General features: G+C 41.9%; 1 protein-coding gene across 5 annotated transcripts in view; it reads right to left on the reverse strand.

Annotated features, from left to right (window-relative positions):
* The window catches only part of myo5aa (myosin VAa), a 223387-nt gene that overhangs the window by 198425 nt on the left and 4543 nt on the right, over positions 1–20419 (reverse strand). The window contains exon 1 of one of the 5 annotated variants that reach the window (XM_072278214.1): positions 7176–7304. The exons of the other annotated variants lie outside the window; for them this stretch is intronic. Coding sequence (XP_072134315.1) covers positions 7176–7202 — 27 coding nt within the window. The 5' untranslated portion in view covers positions 7203–7304. Of the gene's footprint in view, positions 1–7175; positions 7305–20419 lie in introns of those variants that run through there. 5 annotated transcript variants of the gene reach the window in all.

A 20419-nucleotide genomic window follows, 5' to 3' on the forward strand; every position in this document is an offset into this window, starting at 1 on the left:
CCCACTATGGCTATCCCAACTGCTCACTTATTTCCCTTCTCCTGATCCCTTCACAGGATCTTTCCCACCCAAGTGCATATCCAAACATCTGTCAAAGGGACAAATGGAAGTGCGTCCCTCACCAGATTCAACATGACAAGTTGTTGATATAAAGCACTTCTGTCTCCCCATTGACTCCTGTAATGGAAATTTCTGTTCACTGAATCCATGTTTCATTATCAAAAAAACATTCTGAGATAAAGAATAAAAACTCCCTCTCATAGAATTTGTACATCATGTCATTTTTCTCACCCAATTTTGCATTTTCTGATGCAAGCTAAAATGATGCATTACAGAAAGTGATAATAAGGACAGTTTTCTGGGAATGCACTCCCTTGTAACTTGGTGGTGTTACCTTCACTGAGGACTTGGTTTCGGATTTCAGGTGCTACCACATTTTCTGTCCATTCAATCACTTTGTTTGTTTACTGGCCTTTTGAAAATAGTCTCCAACTTCTCCAGCTTCTCTCTCAGATGCTAATATTGCAGATAATTAAAATAAATTCTGCCAACCTCTCCATTCTTCTGACTGACAGGATTAATTGAGGGCACCAAGCCTCAGACATATTTTGTGGTTGAAAGTAAATAATTGCGACATCTTACATACAATATTACATTTAAATAACTGGTCAAAGATTGGACAAGGTCACATCGGAACAATACATTATGTTTAAAACAAACTAATATGCAAATGCAACAAAGTATGAAAACAATGCTGAAAACTAAGGGTGCTTTTTCAGCAGTCAGGTTAGGCATTTAGGATACAAAAGAGCTCTTAAAAATATCAAAGGTTTAGCTTTAATCACCAGAAATACTGCTTTGAGAAAGCAACCATTACTGACATAAGTAGCTAAATCCATTTAATCTCCTCTAGAAGTCAAGTATTTGTGTGAAGGGATTGGGAACTCGGAGTTCTGAAGAAGGGCCTCAGCCGAAACGTCAACTGTTTACCCTTTTCCACAGAAGATGCCTGACCTGCTGAGTTTCTTCAGCATTTTGTGTGTGCCTACAATGATGGAAACATTTGGGAGTAGATGCTTATGCCAAGTTCTGCATCAAAAATGAAAATAATCCAACTAACTTGCAAACAGATAATGCCTTTCATATCCAGTGTTCACCCTGATACACCTCTTCAGAAGTGAAGATTATGTGGGTGTCACAATACCCACTTTACACAAAGCAAGAACCCAAAAAAATGAGCAAAAATGATATACTTATGGCTTCCTTACTGTGACAAGAGGAAGATATTCTGCCTATCATATTAATGCAGGTCCACAGCAGTGCAATTCCACCGTCCTATTCTGCTTACACTGTGACTCTGCAAACATATTTGCACTTACCTAGACTAGAGGGACAATTTATGGAAGCTAGTTACCTACAGGCGCATCTGAGATGTGGAAGCATCAGGCTGCCTTAGGGAGAACATCTAAATGCCATGCAGACAGTGCCAGAGATTAGGGGGAACCTGGGATGTTGAAGCAGCCCTTAAAGAGTTGTGCCACTACGCTGTGCCAGTGATGAGATTTCCAGTATCCATGAGAATTCACTAACACTCTTCAAATAACTGCTGGCATCTCACAGAGCAGACACAAATGGGAGCTAACAAGATGAAGCGGTGCTTTCGAGTGACAGAGAATGAGAGAGTATTCAGAACAGAGGTTCCCAACCGTTTTTATGCCATGACCCCTACCATTAACATGGACCACAAATTGGGAACTCCTGATCTAGAACAAGGAAGCATAAACTTAGTTTCTCATGAAGATTTTCCGTATCCCACTCCCTCCTAAAGGTACTCTTGCATGGAGTTCATACAAAGTTTAACAAAAGTGAATTAGTTAAATTAGCAATAAATTAAAGTTGTTCAACAATATAAAGCAACACAAGTGGGCGAAATCGAGATATGGAACAGACTCAATGGGCTGAACAGCTTTCTGCTGTTTCCATGTAAAAGCCACACAAACATTTTTTTAAAAAATCAGTCAATGTCATCAAATTAAAATGGAAGCATCGGCAATAGCAATTCTCCAAATATCATTCAGAATAAATCCCACTCTTAAATGCAAGTGGATTATGTAGCAGCTGAGGGATGGAGTTAAACTGACCGGACTCTCAGAATCAAGAATCCTTTGTGTCAGCAGCTGGAATAAGGAGGAATTCTCAAGTCAGAAAATGAGGCCCAAGACAGCATCTCAGAAAGAACTCTTACTGAACCAATAGGCCACAGAAATCATAGGCAGGGTTTCTGCAAGAAAGCAGTACTTATTTGCATCAAACAGATCTATCGTCCCTGGATTTATTATGCTCTGCATTAATTTGCGCTCAAGAACCAGGAACTTGATGGATTGGTAAAACATTATCATGCACTCACACTTGTCCTGCCTTTCCTGTAGGTTATTTACTAAAGAGCTGGGAAAGATGATTATACAAGCTCTCGCTCTCCCACAGAATACAAGTTAGTAGGGTGTGGGTGTCTAGGATGAACTAATTGCACTAGTTCATTTTCAGCTCACAGGCTGGCTGCCCTGACCTTGGGTTAAAGACCAACTGCAGCAGTTTCCCCAAGAGATCCCAAAGTTTCATATTTCTCCCCAGGTACTCTGCAGCAGCAGTTTACCTTTATAATATGTTTTAACCGAACAATAAATCATCCCACTGAGTGCAAAAATTCTCCAAAATTAAAGAAAGCCCTTTAAAATGATTCAAACCAACTGCATATTCTGTGGATAGACGAACATTTGCTTGGATCATAAGTACCCCCTTAAAGCAGTCCCACTTTCAGCTACCGAACCCCATGGCTGTGGAAGTCTGATCACCAACTGCCTCCACAACCAGTGTTGCTTGATGTAGACCGTGGGTAATGGTGAAAGGGCTTCTATTATTTAAAAAGCACCAAGTTTTACTCAGGGAAACTTCTATCAAGAGTTATGGCCCTGTGGTAAGCTTTCTGCTTTCTTTATAACTAGTGCGCCGCAAACTACTCGTAGCCAGGAGAATGGGCGGCTCAGTAGCGTAGTGGTTAGTACAACCACTTACAGTACAGGCGACCCAGGTTCTATTCCTGTCAGTGCACGCAAGGAGCTTGTATGTCCTCCCTGTGACCACGTGGATACCGGGGTTGGTGGGTTACTTGGTCATTATAAATTGTATTGCTGGGCCACGTAGCTGGAAGGGCCCACTCCACACTGTATCTTAATAAATTAAATTAATTATTAGTGCATTGAGACTTCCCTGTGGATTTGCAATGTGCTTAAACCAGCAGATAGCCATCGATTTCAATAATATTTACTTGAAGATGTTGCACAGCTCTATCAACATCACATCGTTCAGGACCTCAATGATCACTTACATACTGGGATGCCAGATTAGTAAATGTTAAAAGCTTTACAGAAACATCTAAAGAATGACAAATAAATCAGGTATATTTAGTTGTAGGAATGGATGTATTTGCTAATGACAGTTTTCATTCTATAAAGCATCTAACATGGTTTAGGGATTCCGTGAGTGGCTTTAACATCGATACCAACAAGTTCAGTGTCACTGCAGTCACAATTATAAGCAACCTGAATCTGGCATGAGGGGCTAACCTATGATCAAGGACAAATTAGCTTGCCCTGGAAAAATGGCCGCACTCCCCCTCAGGGACACAAATCCACAAGCCTAGCAAAAAAACAAAACCGGAAACTGCCTTGCATTGACCTGGGGCCTACACAATACACATGCTGTTAGATACCTCACTGTGAAAAAGTAACTTTCTCACCGCTAACAAACTCTGGAGTCATTATCTCTAATTTAAAGGTAAATAGAAGAAATCAGTCCAATTTAGCCCTTGGCAGAAATGTTTTGCCACTTATTGAAAACAATTCAGAATGTGTGGTGCGAGTGAATGCAGTTGGAGAAGGCGAAAAGGAGGATGCACAATAAATTGTTGTGGTGCTGACTAGCATAAGGGAACGACTGAGTCTTGGTTGGAATATCCATTGAACTCTGAAGCTCGCAGAACCAGGTAGTTGAAGAGGTCCAGGTGACAACTGGTATACCTGCAGGATCCTGAAATGGTGTGGACATCTCCCCTTGTGGGAGAATCTGGAACTAGGGGGTCACAGTTTTAAAAAGAGATTCCTCATTCAAGACACAAAATGAGGCAAACAGAGGGCCATGCATCTTTGGCAGTGGAAACAGAACCTTTAAATATTTTTACAGCACAATATGATAAGATTTTTAATAAGGAAGGGAATGAATAATTCCTGGGCACAGGCAGGAAGGTGGAGTTGTGATTGCAGACATCAGCAATGATCCCACTGAAAGGCAGAGCAGACCAGAGGAGCGGAGTGGACTAATCTTCATTTGCACATTACTCTGACCAGGGCACAGAATGAGAACAGGGAGCCTGTGGCAAAATGAGTAAAAACCATGGAGGATAATTCTGGTCACCACACTACAGAAAGACTGCAACAACACCACAGCAATTGCAGAGGACTTCCAGTCAAGGCTCCAGACCTGAGGAACGCTTGTTGTGAGGAGGGATTAGATTGGCTAAATTGCCAAAACAAGATGAGAGAGAGGAGATTAAAATTTGAGGAAAATCAGATTATGAAAGGCCCACTCAAGGACAAACTTATTTTGCTTGGCTGATGGAAAGAATAGAAAGGTGCCAAGGAAAGATTTTTGTTGCTCTCCACACACAGGGTGGGGCTAGTTAGGTTGAAAGAGACAGAAACCTTCAACATATTAAAAAAAAATGGCCTGACGTGCTACAACCAAGGCAGCAACAGGCAGTCAGCTAGGAAGAGGGTTTAGATGATTGGTGCCATTTTGGGCTTTATTCATTATCAAGTAGATACATATTAAAGAATGAGCACACATCCAGAACAATCTGCAATTCCTTTGAAAGAATTTCTCTTCAATCTTCCACAACATAACTGCAAATGGTTCAACAGCAAAAGACACCGCCATCCATGTGAGGCTTTGGTATGGCAACTGCTCCAAATAGCGACCGCAAGAAACTGCAGAGAGCGGTGGTCATTGCACAATTCATCATGAAAACCATATAACAACTACAGCACGGAAACAGGCCATCTAATCCGTGCCAACCTCCCCTTCTATGGATTCTATCTGTACTTCTCGCTGCCTCAGTAAGACAGCCAGCATAATCAAAGACACCAGATACCCCATCAGGGAGAAGATACAAGAGCCCGAAAGCACGTAACACCAGGCTCCAAGCAGCTTCCCTAGTATGAAAAGATGGACTCAACCTCACGATCCACCTTGTTATGATCTTGCGCCTTATTGTCTACCTGCACTGCCCTTTCTCGCTAGTATGATACGCTTTATTCTGTATTATTACTGTTTATTGTTAACCATGTTCAACCTCAGTCTCCTGTACAATGATCTGTAAACATCTCTATGAACTCTACACAAGGCAAGCTTTTCACTGTGTCTCAGTACATATGACAATAATAAAACAATTCCAATTTACAGCTATGAGCTTCCAGAGCCATATAATCCTGCTAGATAATATGTACTGCTTGGTAATCAAACATATGTTCTTGGACAATTAAGCAACGCACATTGAAAATGTAATTTAGTCAAGTGACAAGCTAATTTGTAAATGAAGGAAGAAGACAGCGTTACTTTATAAACACAGTAATAAAATATCCAGCCAAGGATATTGCTGCAAGAAAGCTGGATTCATATTGGATCTTTTCAGTGCGTCTGAAGTACATTGTGTCCAACCGATTGCTGCTGCAATGAAAGTACCACAATGCAGGCAAACCTGATGGACAACTTGCAGATAACAAGCCCTGAGAACCAGAAGGTCAGCCACTAATCCCAGACAGTGATGTCGGTTCAGGGAGGAAGTTACCAGGACACCGGGAGAGAAGTGCATTAAGCAATGCCAATGGAATCATTTGCACCCTACCTGGCAGAATGGGCTTCCAAAATACATAACTGGTAGCTTTTGACTCTCAATAGGATTATCAAATTTTCCCTAAACATTTTCCAAGCCACTGGCTACAGTCGGACAATGTGCTCAGACACTTCTCAATGGCTCATAAAGGCAGCAAGCCCAGTCAAAGATCCATCCCACATTTTCTCTTCTTCCACACCTTTGCTGGGCAGAAGACACAAAAGCCTGAAAATACACACCACCAGGCTCAAGAACAACTTCCGTGCCACTTTCAGACTTGTACGGACGTCTATATTGAAGATGAACCCTGGACTTCACAATCTATCCTGCCGCAGCTCTTGCATTTCATTGTCTGCCCGCACTGCGCACTATATTCTGGATTCTGTTATTGCCTTCTCCTTGTACCACCTCAAAGTACCCATGTTTTGAAATGACCTGTATGATCAGCATGCAAATCTAAGTTTTTCACTGGATCTCGGTGCATGAGACAGTAATACACCAATACCAAACCAACCTCCGATTCATGGAATTTGTCAGGCCTGACTATGTAAATGTTACTGCTTTTCTGACCAAAGGCAAAAAATAAAATTTCCTTCAGAGTAGAACACCCACTTCTAGCTTTTCAATAAGCCTCTTGTTTCTTCTCCACACATCCCATCGACCTGTCGATATGTAATCTCAGTTTAAGAAGTAGAAAGCATGAAAAAATAGTGGAAGAGAGAAACTGTAGATAGTGTAAACACGAGGAATTCTGCAGACGCTGGAAATTCAAGCAACACACATCAAAGTTGCTGGTGAACGCAGCAGACCAGGCAGCATCTCTAGGAAGAGGTACAGTCGACGTTTCGTGCCGAGACCCTTCGTCAGGACTAATTGAAGGAAGAGCTAGTAAGAGATTTCTAGCTCTTCCTTCAGTTAGTCCTGACGAAGGGTCTCGGCACGAAACGTCGACTGTACCTTTTCCTAGAGATGCTGCCTGGTCTGCTGCGTTCACCAGCAACTTTGATGTGACAGTGACTATTTTTAACATAGCACAGTACAACACACTACGGGCCCTTCGGTCTATGATAATTGTGCTGACTTGTATAAACTTACTCCGCAATTAACCTAACCCTTCCCTCCTACACAGCTCATAATCTTCCATTTTTCCAATACCTATGTACCCATCTAAGAGTCTTTTAAACGTCTGCTTTTCTGTGCATATCAACTAAACATTCACTGTACATACCTTCACATAAACACAATCCAAATCCATCCCGTGGAGCTCTCAGTAATTGACCAAGTGTTGCATTGCATCAGTGCATTTAGCCACTATTCAGTAGCTCAGATGCAGACTGCAGTATCCCCACAAATAACTTAGAACATTCACAAGTGAAATGGTGAAGTACACAAAAGCCCCACCCCACAATAAGCAGACAGGAAATCCTGAAAAGTAACAGGCCTAATGCTGCTAGGTGAATTAAGCCTTTCATGCATTTTTTTTGCATGGCCCTGGGATAACATTCCCAGCATCCCTTTCAGCACAAGAGGCAGACTGTTTGCAGAGAAGCGATTTATCCATCTTTGGGCCGATCTGACAACAATAAAAGGATTATGTTCTGCAGAAAACAATCATTTTATGCTCTCTTGATAGTGCTTAGGACACGGCTCAAACCTCAAACTTGCATAATCCTTTCAGTGCCTCAATAAAAAGAAAGGCATGATTACACAAGCTGCTCAGCCTGCCATTTACATCATTTCCCAGCAGATGAGCTCAGCTGCTGCTGCGCACAAGTGACCCCGAAATAACAGTCAATTCCTCAAGAGTCAAAGTCTGCCCATTCCCCTCTTCCAGCTTCACAACAATTAAGCAATGCATTTATTGCAAGTGCTGGACACATATTACTGCTTAATTCAATATTATATTTTTAAAATAGTCATTTTCTTTTTTCTTTGTAATTTATTTTTTTTATTGAAGTTCATCAAACAAACATTTCCATAAGATGTATTTCAGATACTGCACATATATATCATATAGTCATATTTGTCACAAATCTCCACATAATATTTATCTTTGGTATACATTTATAGAAAGGAAAGGAAAGAAAGAACAATCGAAAGAAGGAAACTATGTACAGAGTAGGGAGTGATCTTTTTTTAACAACATATTCATTGACTTGTGAGAATAAAATCAGGCCGATGAAGTGTTATGTAGTTAAACCATTTTTCCCAGTATGAATCAAATTGTTCCAACTTATGCTGTTATATTCTCCATTTTGTAAATGTCCATTGTAAATTCCATCCATACATTTAAAGTAGGGCTCTCCTGTGATAATCATTTCCTGGTAAGGATTTTTTTTTAAACCAGCCACCAGCAGTATATTCATTAAATATTTATCTCTTCTCAACCATTCTTGAGGTATATACCCAAAATATATGGTCTTACTCTCTAAGGGTATTTCACATTTAGGCATTTCTGGTGCAGAAATTGTCTTGCCAGCTTACAGTGGAGAACTGTATCAATCAATCTCTTGTATAGTACCATGAACTGGAGACACACAGAGCCTTAGAAAAAAATGTTCAAAGCACTATACATGTCAATACAACTCTGTAACAGCATGACTGAAAAGGTCCACTTAAGGAGGTTTGAAATAATTTTGCTTGAAGTCTCCAAACCACAAAATGGCTGGAATTAAATAAATCTCTCAAGATTTTATTTTAGAGAAAAGGTTCCCGTAGGGTGATGATTTTGTTTTTTTAAGTACCCAGCTAAATACAAGAAATTCAACTATTACATTCTGAATATCCTATCCGAGTTTTAGCTTAAGCCTTATTGGCTAAAAACCCATGGTTACTGATGCAATGGTGATCCATCTGCAGTTGATCAATTAAACCCTCTCCTCAGTTACAAACAGCAAATTCAACTCTTACATTTTGATTACAGGCACACATATTCCGTCCAAGTTTTAGTTTGTCTGATTGGCTAAAGTCTTCTGGTTACTGATGCAATGATGGTCCAGCTGTGTTGTGGGCTGAAAGGCCTGTATTGTGCTGTAATATCCTATATTCTATTGATAGAAAAATGGAGGGCTATGTAGGAGGGAAAGGTTAGATTGATCTTAGAGTAGCTTAAAAGGTCAGCACAGCACTGTGGGCCGAAGGGCCTGTACTGTGTTATAATGTTCTATTTGTCCAATTGTTACTTTCCCTCATTGGCATGCACACAAGAGTCACTGTTGGCCTCTGATACCTTGTGTCTGAGTGATACTCACCTGCAAACCCAGCTGACAGATGAGGCAGAGCATCTCAGCCAGTCAAAATCAATTCTTTATGTGCTTTCAGGTTTATGTCTTTGGCAGCACATCATTACGGATTGCTGATTGGGAATTAGAATTACAGGCAAATTTCTTTCCAGTCCAAAGTCATTGCTTCTTATCCCAATACTTCTCAGCTCCGTTAATGGACACACCCAACATGGCGGATTTGTGACAAGGTGGCTAGATTTGCCTGCATTGGCCCAACCATCAACTTAACAGACATTCTGAAGAAAAAGTCAACAGAGTTATCAACACAAAAGTAGACAACCTAAATTCATCTTTCTAGTAACTTCTGATAATCTTCCAAAACTATGAACTCGAATGTTCTTTAGTTTAAAAATGTGCACAGCATATCTTGGAGTCACAAAACGATTACAGTACAAAAGAAAGCAATTCGGCTCATCAGATCTATACCTGTCCTATATCTGCCTGCTCTGTCCCTTTCAAACTGAAATTTCTATCCCTTCAGGTACTTAGCCAGATTAACTGGATTTCCCTCTGTAACCCAGTGCAATCTGAATCCCGGTCACCTGTAGTTTAAAACGAAGCTCCTCAGTTCAGTTTTGGTTCTTTTGCCAAATACCTTCATACAGGTCCCTTGCTTCATGGCCCTCTCCCCTGCAAGAGGACAATTTCTCTCTAAACACTATGTATACCATTCTATCAGATCTCCTTGCAACCTTCTGCTATCCAGGGAGAACAACTCAAATTATTCAGTCTTTGCAGTAACGTACAGCACAGAAACAGGCCCTTTGGCCAATCTAGTCCGTGCCAAACCCACTTAAGCTGCCTTCTCCCATCGACCTGCACTGGGACCATAGCCTTCCATACCCCTACCATCCAAGTACCTAACCAAACTTCTCTTTACAGTTGAATTCAAGCTCGTATGCACCACTTGTGCTGGCAGCTCACTGCACACCCTCATGACCCTCTGAGTGAAGAAGTTTCCCCTCATGTTCCCCGTAAACTTTCCACCTTTCACCCTTAAACCATGACCTCTAGTTGTAGTCCCACCCAAACCAATGAAAAAAGCCTGCTTGCATTTACCCTATCTATACTCCTCATAATTTTGTACACCTCTGTCAAATCTCCTTTCAATCTTCTATGTTCTAAGGAATACAGTCCAAACCTAGTCAACCTTTCCTTATAACTCAGGTCCTCCAGACCCGGCGACATCCTTGTAAGTTTTCTCTGTACTATTTCAAACTTGTTTACATCTTTTCCGTGGGAAGGTTACCAAAACTGCACACAATACTCCAAATTAGTACTCAACAATGTCCTATACAACTTCAAAATAACATCCCATCTCTTGTACTTGTATATTGATTTACGAAGGCCAACGTGCCAAAAGCTTTCTTTACGACCCCAACTACTTTCAATGAATTATGGACCTGTATTCCCAGATCCTTTTGTTCTACCACATTCCTCAGTTCACTGTGTAAGAACTACCCTGGTTGGTCCTACCAAAGTGCAAAACCTCACACTTGTCTTCATTTAATCCCATCTGCTATTTTTCAGCCCATTTTTCCAACTGATGCAGATCCCTCAGCAAGCCATGATAGCCTTCCTCGCTGTCCACTACACCCCCAATCTTGGTGTCACCCGCAAATTTGCTGATCCAGTTAGCCAATTTATCATCAGATCATTGATATAGATGACAAACAACAACGGACCCAGCACCAATTGCTGCAGCACACCACTAGCCACTAGTCACTACCACTCTCTGGCTTCTCCCACAAAGCCAATGTCCAATCCATCTTGAATGCTGAGCATCTGAACTTTCTTGACCAACTTCCCATGCGGGACCTTGTCAAATGCCTTGCTGAAGTCCAAGTAGACAACATCCATTGCTTTACCATCATCCACTTTCCTGGTAACTTCCTCAAAAAACTCTACAAGATCAGTCACTCATGACCTACCATGCACAATGCCATACTTACTATCCTTAATCAGTCCATATCTATTGAAGCACTTGTATATCCGGTCCTTAAGTACTTATACAATCATCCCTGGCTTATTTTCAGAAATCTCTTCTGCATCCTCTCCAATCCTCACACCTTTTATAAAATGTGGAACCCAAACTGGGACATGATATTCCTCTATTTATAAATCCCAGGTTCCTGTGTGCTTTAAGCTGGTTTTTCAACCTCTATTGCCACTTCCAATTATGTACAAATATCCTGAGATCTCCTGTTTCCCGTTAGAACTGTACTCTCCAATATATTCTGCTTCTTTTCCCTCTTAACTAAACTATAAAGCTTTACATTTCTCAGGAGTAACTTGCATTTCTCATGCATTCCACCAGCCAAATCATATCTCACCGAAACCTATTACTCACCTCTTCACAGTTCCTCATGTCTCCAAGCTTTATGTCATCTGCAAATTTGGCAATTTTGCCTCTACACCCCAGTCCACATGCCTTTCAAAGTTCAGTTCTAATGCTTGAAATCAAACCTGCTGTCTGTAAAGAGTTACACACATCAAAGATGCTGGTGAACGCAGCAAGCCAGGCAGCATCTGTAGGAAGAGGTGCAGTCGACGTTTCAGGCCGAGACCCTTCGTCAGGACTAACTGAAGGAAGAGTGAGTAAGGGATTTGAAAGTTGGACGGGGAGGGGGAGATCCAAAATGATAGAAGACAGGAGGGGGAGGGATAGAGCCAAGAGCTGGACAGGTGATAGGCAAAAGGGGATACAAGAGGATCATGGGACAGGAGGTCTGGGAAGAAAGACAAGGAGGGGCGTGGGGACCCAGAGGATGGGCAAGAGGTATATTCAGAGGGACAGAGGGACAAAAAGGAAAGTGAGAGAAAGAATGTGTGCATAAAAATAAGTAACAGATGGGGTACGATGGGGAGGTGGGGCCTTAGCGGAAGTTAGAGAAGTCGATGTTCATGCCATCAGGTTGGAGGCTACCCAGACGGAATATATGGTGTTGTTCCTCCAACCTGAGTGTGGCTTCATCTTTACAGTAGAGGAGGCCGTGGATAGACATGTCAGAATGGGAATGGGATGTGGAATTAAAATGTGTGGCCACTGGGAGATCCTGCTTTCTCTGGCGGACAGAGCGTAGATGTTCAGCAAAGCGGTCTCCCAGTCTGCGTCGGGTCTCGCCAATATATAAAAGGCCACATCGGGAGCACCAGACGCAGTATATCACCCCAGTCGACTCACAGGTGAAGTGTTGCCTCACCTGGAAGGACTGTTTGGGGCCGTGAATGGTGGTAAGGGAGGAAGTGTAAGGGCATGTGTAGCACTTGTTCCGCTTACACGGATAAGTGCCAGGAGGGAGATCAGTGGGGAGGGATGGGGGGGACGAATGGACAAGGGAGTTGCGTAGGGAGCGATCCCTGCGGAATGCGGGGGGGGGGGGAAGGAAAGATGTGCTTAGTGGTGGGATCCTGTTGGAGGTGGCGGAAGTTACAGAGAATAATATGTTGGACCCGGAGGCTGGTGGGGTGGTAGGTGAGGACCAGGGGAACCCTATTCCTAGTGGGGTGGCAGATGTACGTGAAATGGGGGAGATGCGTTTAACAGCAGAGTTGATAGTGGAGGAAGGGAAGCCCCTTTCTTTAAAAAAGGAAGATATCTCCCTCGTCCTAGAATGAAAAGCCTCATCCTGAGAGCAGATGCGGCGGAGACGGAGGAATTGCGAGAAGGGGATGGCATTTTTGCAAGAGACAGGGTGAGAAGAGGAATAGTCCAGATAGCTGTGAGAGTCAGTAGGCTTAAAGTAGACATCAGTGGATAAGCTGTCTCCAGAGACAGAGACAGAAAGATCTAGAAAGGGGAGGGAGGTGTCAGAAATGGACCAGGTAAACTTGAGGGCAGGGTGAAAGTTGGAGGCAAAGTTAATAAAGTCAACGAGTTCTGCATGCATGCAGGAAGCAGCGCCAATGCAGTCGTCGATGTAGCGAAGGAAAAGTGGGGGACAGATACCAGAATAGGCACGGAACATATTGTTCCACAAACCCAACAAAAAGGCAGGCATAGCTAGGACCCATACGGGTGCCCATAGCTACACCTTTAGTTTGGAGGAAGTGGGAGGAGCCAAAGGAGAAATTATTAACAGTAAGGACTAATTCCGCTAGACGGAGCAGAGTGGTGGTAGAGGGGAACTGATTAGGTCTGGAATCCAAAAAGAAGCGTAGAGCTTTGAGACCATCCTGATGGGGGATGGAAGTATATAAGGACTGGACATCCATGGTGAAAATAAAGCGGTGGGGGCCAGGGAACTTAAAATCATCGAAAAGTTTAAGAGCATGAGAAGTGTCACGAACATAGGTCGGAAGAGATAGAACAAGGGGTGATAAAACCATGTCAAGGTATGCAGAAACAAGTTCGGTGGGGCAGGAGCAAGCTGAGACAATAGGTCGGCCAGGGCAGGCAGGTTTGTGGATCTTGGGTAGGAGGTAGAAACGGGAAGTGCGGGGTAAAGAGTTTATATGTTCTGCCTGTGACCGTGTTGGTTTCCTCCGGGTGTTCCAATTTCCTTGCACAGTCCAAAGAATACTAGTTGAGAGATTAATCAGGCACTGCAAATTGTTCTGTGATTGGGCTAGGGTTAACTTGTGGGTTGCTGGGAGGTGCAGGTCGAAGGGCCAGAGGAGCCCATTTCCATGCTGTATCTCAATAAATAAATATGTATAACTAAACAAATAGATAGATAGATAAGTAACTAGGTAAAGAGACAGATAAATAAAATAACTAGCAATACACACAAAGAAGGGTCTTGGGCCGAAATGTCAACTGTTTACTCTTTTCCATAGTTGCTGCCTGGTCTGCTGAATTCCTTCAGCATTTTGTGGGTGTTGCTTTGATTTCCAGCATCTGCAGAGTTTCTCTTGTTAATAAAATAACTAACTTATTCGTGAATATCCACAGCTTTATATGGGTTCAGCTAAATTGTTTTATCCCAATTACAAATCTGGGAATCACCAAACTAAGAAACTTAAGCAGCAATTTTATTATAACAATACAACAGTGTGCCAAAAGGCATAACATTTCTGCCAATGAATTAGTGGATATATATAGTTAATGAAGAAGTTAGAGCATAGAGATAAGGGCATTAGAATTGGGTCATGAACTAATAACTTTCCAACATCTTCATTCAGTAGAGCAAGTCTGGGTGTTTGAAAGGGACATGAATGAGTTACTGATAACTTATCAGAGAAGTTACTAATAACATTTTTGACGTTAATGTATTGAATATAAGATACAAAATAATTTATTTATTTCTCATCATTGTTTCTTCTTTTAGTATTTGTACAGTCTGTTGTCTTCTGCACTCCAGTTGGGTAGCCATTATTTCTGCTATGGTTATTATTCTGTAGATTTACTGAGTATACCCACAAGAAAATGGATCTCAGGGTTGTATATCGTGACATATATGTACTTCAATAATAAATTTACTTTGAACTTTGAGAATGGTTTAAAAAAAAAGATCTGAAAGGCAAAATCCAGAAACCACAAAATTAATGCAAAGCATTTTACCAGCTCCTTGGGTTTCTATCTGCTGTACTTCAGCACGCAGAAACCTAAGTATATATGTAAATTTAGAATTTTGCCCTGATACTAAACAACAATATTACCACAATGATATTTAGATGTAATAAAATTCTGGAAGACCAAGCAGACAATGCTGCAAAATGAATGGCTGATTAGATATTTACAAGCATCAACCTCAACTTCACTTTCTAATAGAAACAAAAGACTAGTAACAGGACTTCGATTCAAACAAGGGAAGTTTTGATTATCATTCACTGTTGACTTCTTTTTATCAGAAAGTCTATTATCTCTCTTAAATCACCGAAATACGGCCTGGCAGTTATACACACGCACCAGCACAGGAGATATAAAAAAAAGCTCAGGATCGATCACAGGGAAGGTACATCATTCACACACTTTCCATTATCGGTCTTCCTAAACGTGCTGACATTTGTAGGCGCCACAGCAGCGTAGCAGTTAGCTTGATGCCATTACAGATCGGGGTGTCAGAGCTCAATTCTAGTGTCAGAGTTCAATGCCAGAGTCATCTGCACAGAGTCTGCATGTCCTCCTTGTGGAATGCATGGGTTTTCTCCAAGTGCTCTGGCTTCCTGCCACAGTTCAAAGACGTATCGGTTATCAGGTTAATTGGTCATTGCAATTATCTCATGATTAGGCTAGGGGTTGGTGGACGACACAGATCGAAAGGCCGGAAGGGTCTATTCTGTGTAGTTTCACTAAGTAAATAAATAAACAGATTGAGGCCTATATTATTTTAGCCACACACATCAAAGTTGCTGGTGAGCGCTGCAGGCCAGGCAGCATCTCTAGGAAGAGGTACAGTCGATGTTTCAGGCCGAGACCTTTCGTCCTGATGTCCTGACAAAGGTTCTCGGCCTGAAACGTTGACTGTACCTCTTCCTAGAGATGCTGCCTGGCCTGCTGCGTTCACCAGCAACTTTGATGTGTGTTGCTTGAATTTCCAGCATCTGCAGGATTCCTCGTGTTTGTTATTTTAGCCCTTGTTTCTTCCACTAAGTCCTGCTTGTCAGAGCAAATTTAAAGTGAAAAGTAAACAAGTACCAAGAACATAACATTAGACTGAGAAGTTTATAGCGCATCACATTGCCTCTTGGAAGATCAGGCTTTAAATAGGCTGAATTACTGGCTTGGATCTTCATTTACGTACCAAAGCTTTCCGACACTTATTATTTTAATACTTTCTGGTACCACCCATTTGTACTTTCATGGAAAGTGGCCAAAATTGTGAAAGAGATTCCCTTTAAAAGGAAATTCCATTTACCTCAAAAAAGAATGTGCAATTTGAAATGCTTGGATGCCATAAATCAAGGATGCTACACGTTCTAAACTACAAAAAAAAACCCTGTAGCATTGTACAGGATCAGGACAACAGATGACGACACAAATTAAAGACATTTATTGATTTAACTGAATTTTTACTCAAACCAAGTTTAAGAGCTAAGTGTTCAAAGTGAATCAAGTCTGATAAGCTACCTCCCCATTGTTGGGAGTAACCATAAATTCACTGAGTTACCTCCAGAAGGCTCAACCAGCTCAGGAGTTAGGAAACTTCAGGAATCCAAACAATCTTTGATTTTGTAAATTGCTGCAACAGAGTCAATGGGTGTTTCACCTCAGTGCATCTGCCCCACGCCATCTTGGTGCTTACAGTGTAATTTAATGATGGCATTAACTCAGTTGGAAAACTAATACATGATCCATTTGGAGCGCAGAACTGCAAGGTCGTGCTCAAAATTTTAATTCTGTACCTGCAAGGGCCACAAAATAAAAATACAAGCCTTGTTCACAAGATCTCAGCATTTTAATCCAGTAAGTAGGTTCACCATCTCAGCTAGCTCTGAGCCAAGTTTCCTGTTGATAACAGGAGCAATGGGCAGGACTGCACCAGAGCAGAGGCAGAAAAAGAATCAGATTTTATCTTTACTGTCCAAATATCCTGAAAGCATAGTTATAAATTACACAATTAGACAGACCACTCAAAATAGAACATGTTGCAAGTAATATTTAGCAGCTCGGAAACCCTCCGTAAAGAGAGGAACAACGTTAACATTTCTGGTTGGTGATCCCTCTCGAATACTGATGAAAAAGGCCATTGACGTGAAACGTTAATTCTGTTTCCCTCTCCGGGGCTGGTGCCTGACTTGTTGAGTGATTCCAGAAAAGTGCTAGAGGAACTCAGACGGTCAGGCAGCTTCGAAGGAGGAAAATGGATCTCATCCCGAACATTGACTCTCCTTCATCTGGACTGCTGGAGTGCTTCCAGCACTTTGTTTTCATTCAAAAGAAGTAATTTGCTGTTAAATTAGCCACGATGCCATGCAGCTGTATTGCCTGCCAACACATCACTAACCTTCATTCATTAAAACCATCGGCACAATAAATGGACTGCTACAGATAAATAAACTTGCAACAAAAAGCCTTTGCAGCCTATAAGCTTTGCTTCTTATTCCTTAGTTCGGTTGCTGCCTTATCTATAGACATAAAGTTTAGCAAGAAGTCTGCAATTTCTACTACACTCACCACTGGTTAAAACATTGGCCATACATTCAAATGACATTTTTATTACTTGAATATGTGCATAATTTACAAGTAATAGATATGCAAGTCAAGGAACATTATCAATGAAGTCCTACTGATAAATATCTACCCCGGAAATTTTATTTAAAAAATACCAGGATTAGGCAATCCAATCCATTCAGCCTGCTGCACCATTCATCAATATCATTTTCCTGCATTATCCCCATATACCTTGATTCCTTATCTATTGATCCCTATTTCGAATGAATGTTCAAAGCCATCCATAGAGGATTCTAAAGATTCACCAATTTGTCCATAAGGAAAAATTTCCCTCGTACTAGTCTTAAACATTCTGTCCCTTATTCTGAGACTGAGACTTCAACGTTGCCATCAGGTCGAAGGTACAAGAGCCTTGGGACTCACACCACCCCTCAACCATCAGGCTCTTAAACAAAAGGGGATCACTACACTCACTTGCCCCATCATTGAAATGTTCCTACAACCAATGATCTTACTTTAAGGACTCTTTATCTCATGTTCTCATTATTTATTGCCATTTATATTTACATTTGTACAGTCTTCTGCATTCTAGTTGATCTTTTATTGATCCTGTTATAGTTACTAGTTACTATAGTATATGGTGACATATATGTACTTTGATAATAAAATTTACTTCGAACTTTGAGATCCCTGGTTTTAGCTCCTCAGCCAAAAGAAACGTCCTCCCTGCATCCACCCTCTAGATATTCTGTAAAATGCACTACCATTCATCTAGATTCGAGAGAATACAGACAAAGACTTTTCAATTTCTCAATAGCAAACTCGCCATTGAGGAATAAGATTGGTGAATCTTGGCTGATTTCCTTCCAGCACAAGAATCTCATTTAATAGACCACAAGACATGGGAGCAGAGTTAGGCTATTCGGCCCAGATTCTGGTCCGTCATTCCATCGTGGCTGATTTATTATCCCTATTAAAACCCATTCTCCTGCCTTTTCACCGTAACCTTTCACACATTTACTAATCAAGAACCTATCAACCTCCACTTTCAATATACCCAATGAACAGGCTTACGTAGCTGTCTGTGGCAACAAATTCCACAGATTCACGACTCTCTGGCTCAAGAAATTCTCTGTCATCTCTGTTCTGAAGGGTCATCCTACTTTCTATTCTGAGCCTGTGCCTTCTGGTCCTAGACTCCTTATTTTCTGGGTAAGGAGAACAAAAACTCCACATACCATTCCAACTGAAGTCTCATTAAGGCCCTATGTAATCACAGTAAAATTTTTTTTTCTGTAATCAAATCCCCTCAGAACAAGAGCCAACATCCCACTTACCATCCTATTTGCTTTCTGCACCCATGTTACCATTCACTACTTTATGAGGAGGCTGAAAGGAGCCGGCAGCCTGTGCACGCCAATACTCACAACCTTCTACCAACACTTAGTGAAGAGCACCTTAACACGCTGCATCACTGTGCAGTACGGAAACTGCTTTGTGGCAGACAGGAGGTCTGGGTAATGCAGTTAAAACTGCCCAACGCATCACCGGAACCAACCAACCCGCCATCAAGGGACGCATATATAGGACAGTTCTGGAAAAAGGCCAGCAGTACCATGAAGGATTCCACTCCCAACAGGGAAAACAGCATCCACGATAGGACCATCAGACTCAAAAACAGTTACTTTCCCCAAGCCATCAGGCTGACCAAAATCTCCAACCATTAACCCATTTTTTCTTCATGCCTGTTGTATTTTCTTTTAATGATGCATCGTATGCAGAGTAACAATTATTGCATTCTCCTTTACACTGAAGAATGACAGTATACAATCGAGAATCTTAAATATTGAGAAGATTTTTCCCACATACTGAATTCCATCTGTCACTTTCTTGCCCACTCACTTAGCTTGCCTATATCTCCTCAAAGCCTCTTAACATCCTTCATCCCATTCACAATCTCGCCGAGTTTCACATCATTTTTTTTTGGTGAGAACACTCAGTCCTCTTTTACTGTCATTTAGAAATGCATACATGCATTGAGAAATGATACAATGTTTCTCCGGAGTGATATCACAGAAAAACAGGACAGACCAAAGACTAACACTGACAGAACCACATAATTATAACATATAGTTACAGCAGTGCAAAACAATACCATAATTTGATGAAGAACAAACCATGGGCACGGTAAAAATAGTGTCAAAGTCCCCGAGTTGATCGACTCCCAAGTCCCCGATAGCGGCGGCAAAAGGGAGAAACTCCCTGCTATAAACCTCCAGGCACCGTCAACTTGCCGATGCCTTGGAAGCAGCCAACCACAGCCGACACTGAGTCCATCCATCTGAAAACTTCGAGCCTCCGACCAGCCCCTTCGATACAGCCTCCTGAGCGCCTTTGAACTAGCCCCGGCTGCCAAATCAAGCAAAGCTGAGGATTCGGGGCCTTCTGCTCCGGAGATTCCAGTTACCACACAGTAGCAGCGGCAGCGAAGCGGGCATTTCAGAAGTTTTCCGGGTGTTCCTCCGCACTCTCACGTCCATCTCCATCAAATCAGAATTGTGCACGGTCCCCTACTTGACAGGTTACAGATATCAATCACCAGAGAGGCTGCGCGCACTGCCGTCGCGCCGCCATCTTCTCCTCTTCCATTTGGCCCCCTTAGCCAAAGACTGTGAATAGCTAGGACCCATGCAACACTCCACTGGTAGCAGCCGGCCAAGCTGAGAAAGACCCATTTTCTCCCACTATGCCTGCCGGCCCTCATTATACCATCCCCAATCCGCGTGCTCTAACTTTGTTAGCCAACCTGCTGTATGGGATCTTATTGAAATCCTTCTAAAGATCTAAACACCTTCTCCCTTCTATTAGTCACATGCTCAAAGAACTCCAATAAATTACTCAAACACGATTCCTTTTCTAAATCCAGGCTGATGCTGCTCAAACGATTATTGCTTTCCTAACGTTCTGTAATTACATCCTTCATTACATCTTCAAGGAGCGATGCCTCAAAAAGGCAGCATCCATTATTGAGGGCTCCCATCACCCAGGTTATGCCTTGTTCTCATTGCTACCACCAGGAAAGAGGTACAGAAGCTTGAAGACACACACTCAAAGGTTCAGGAATAGTTTCTT

Source organism: Mobula birostris, chromosome 14, assembly GCF_030028105.1.
Source record: "Mobula birostris isolate sMobBir1 chromosome 14, sMobBir1.hap1, whole genome shotgun sequence".
Lineage (NCBI taxonomy): Eukaryota > Metazoa > Chordata > Chondrichthyes > Myliobatiformes > Myliobatidae > Mobula > Mobula birostris.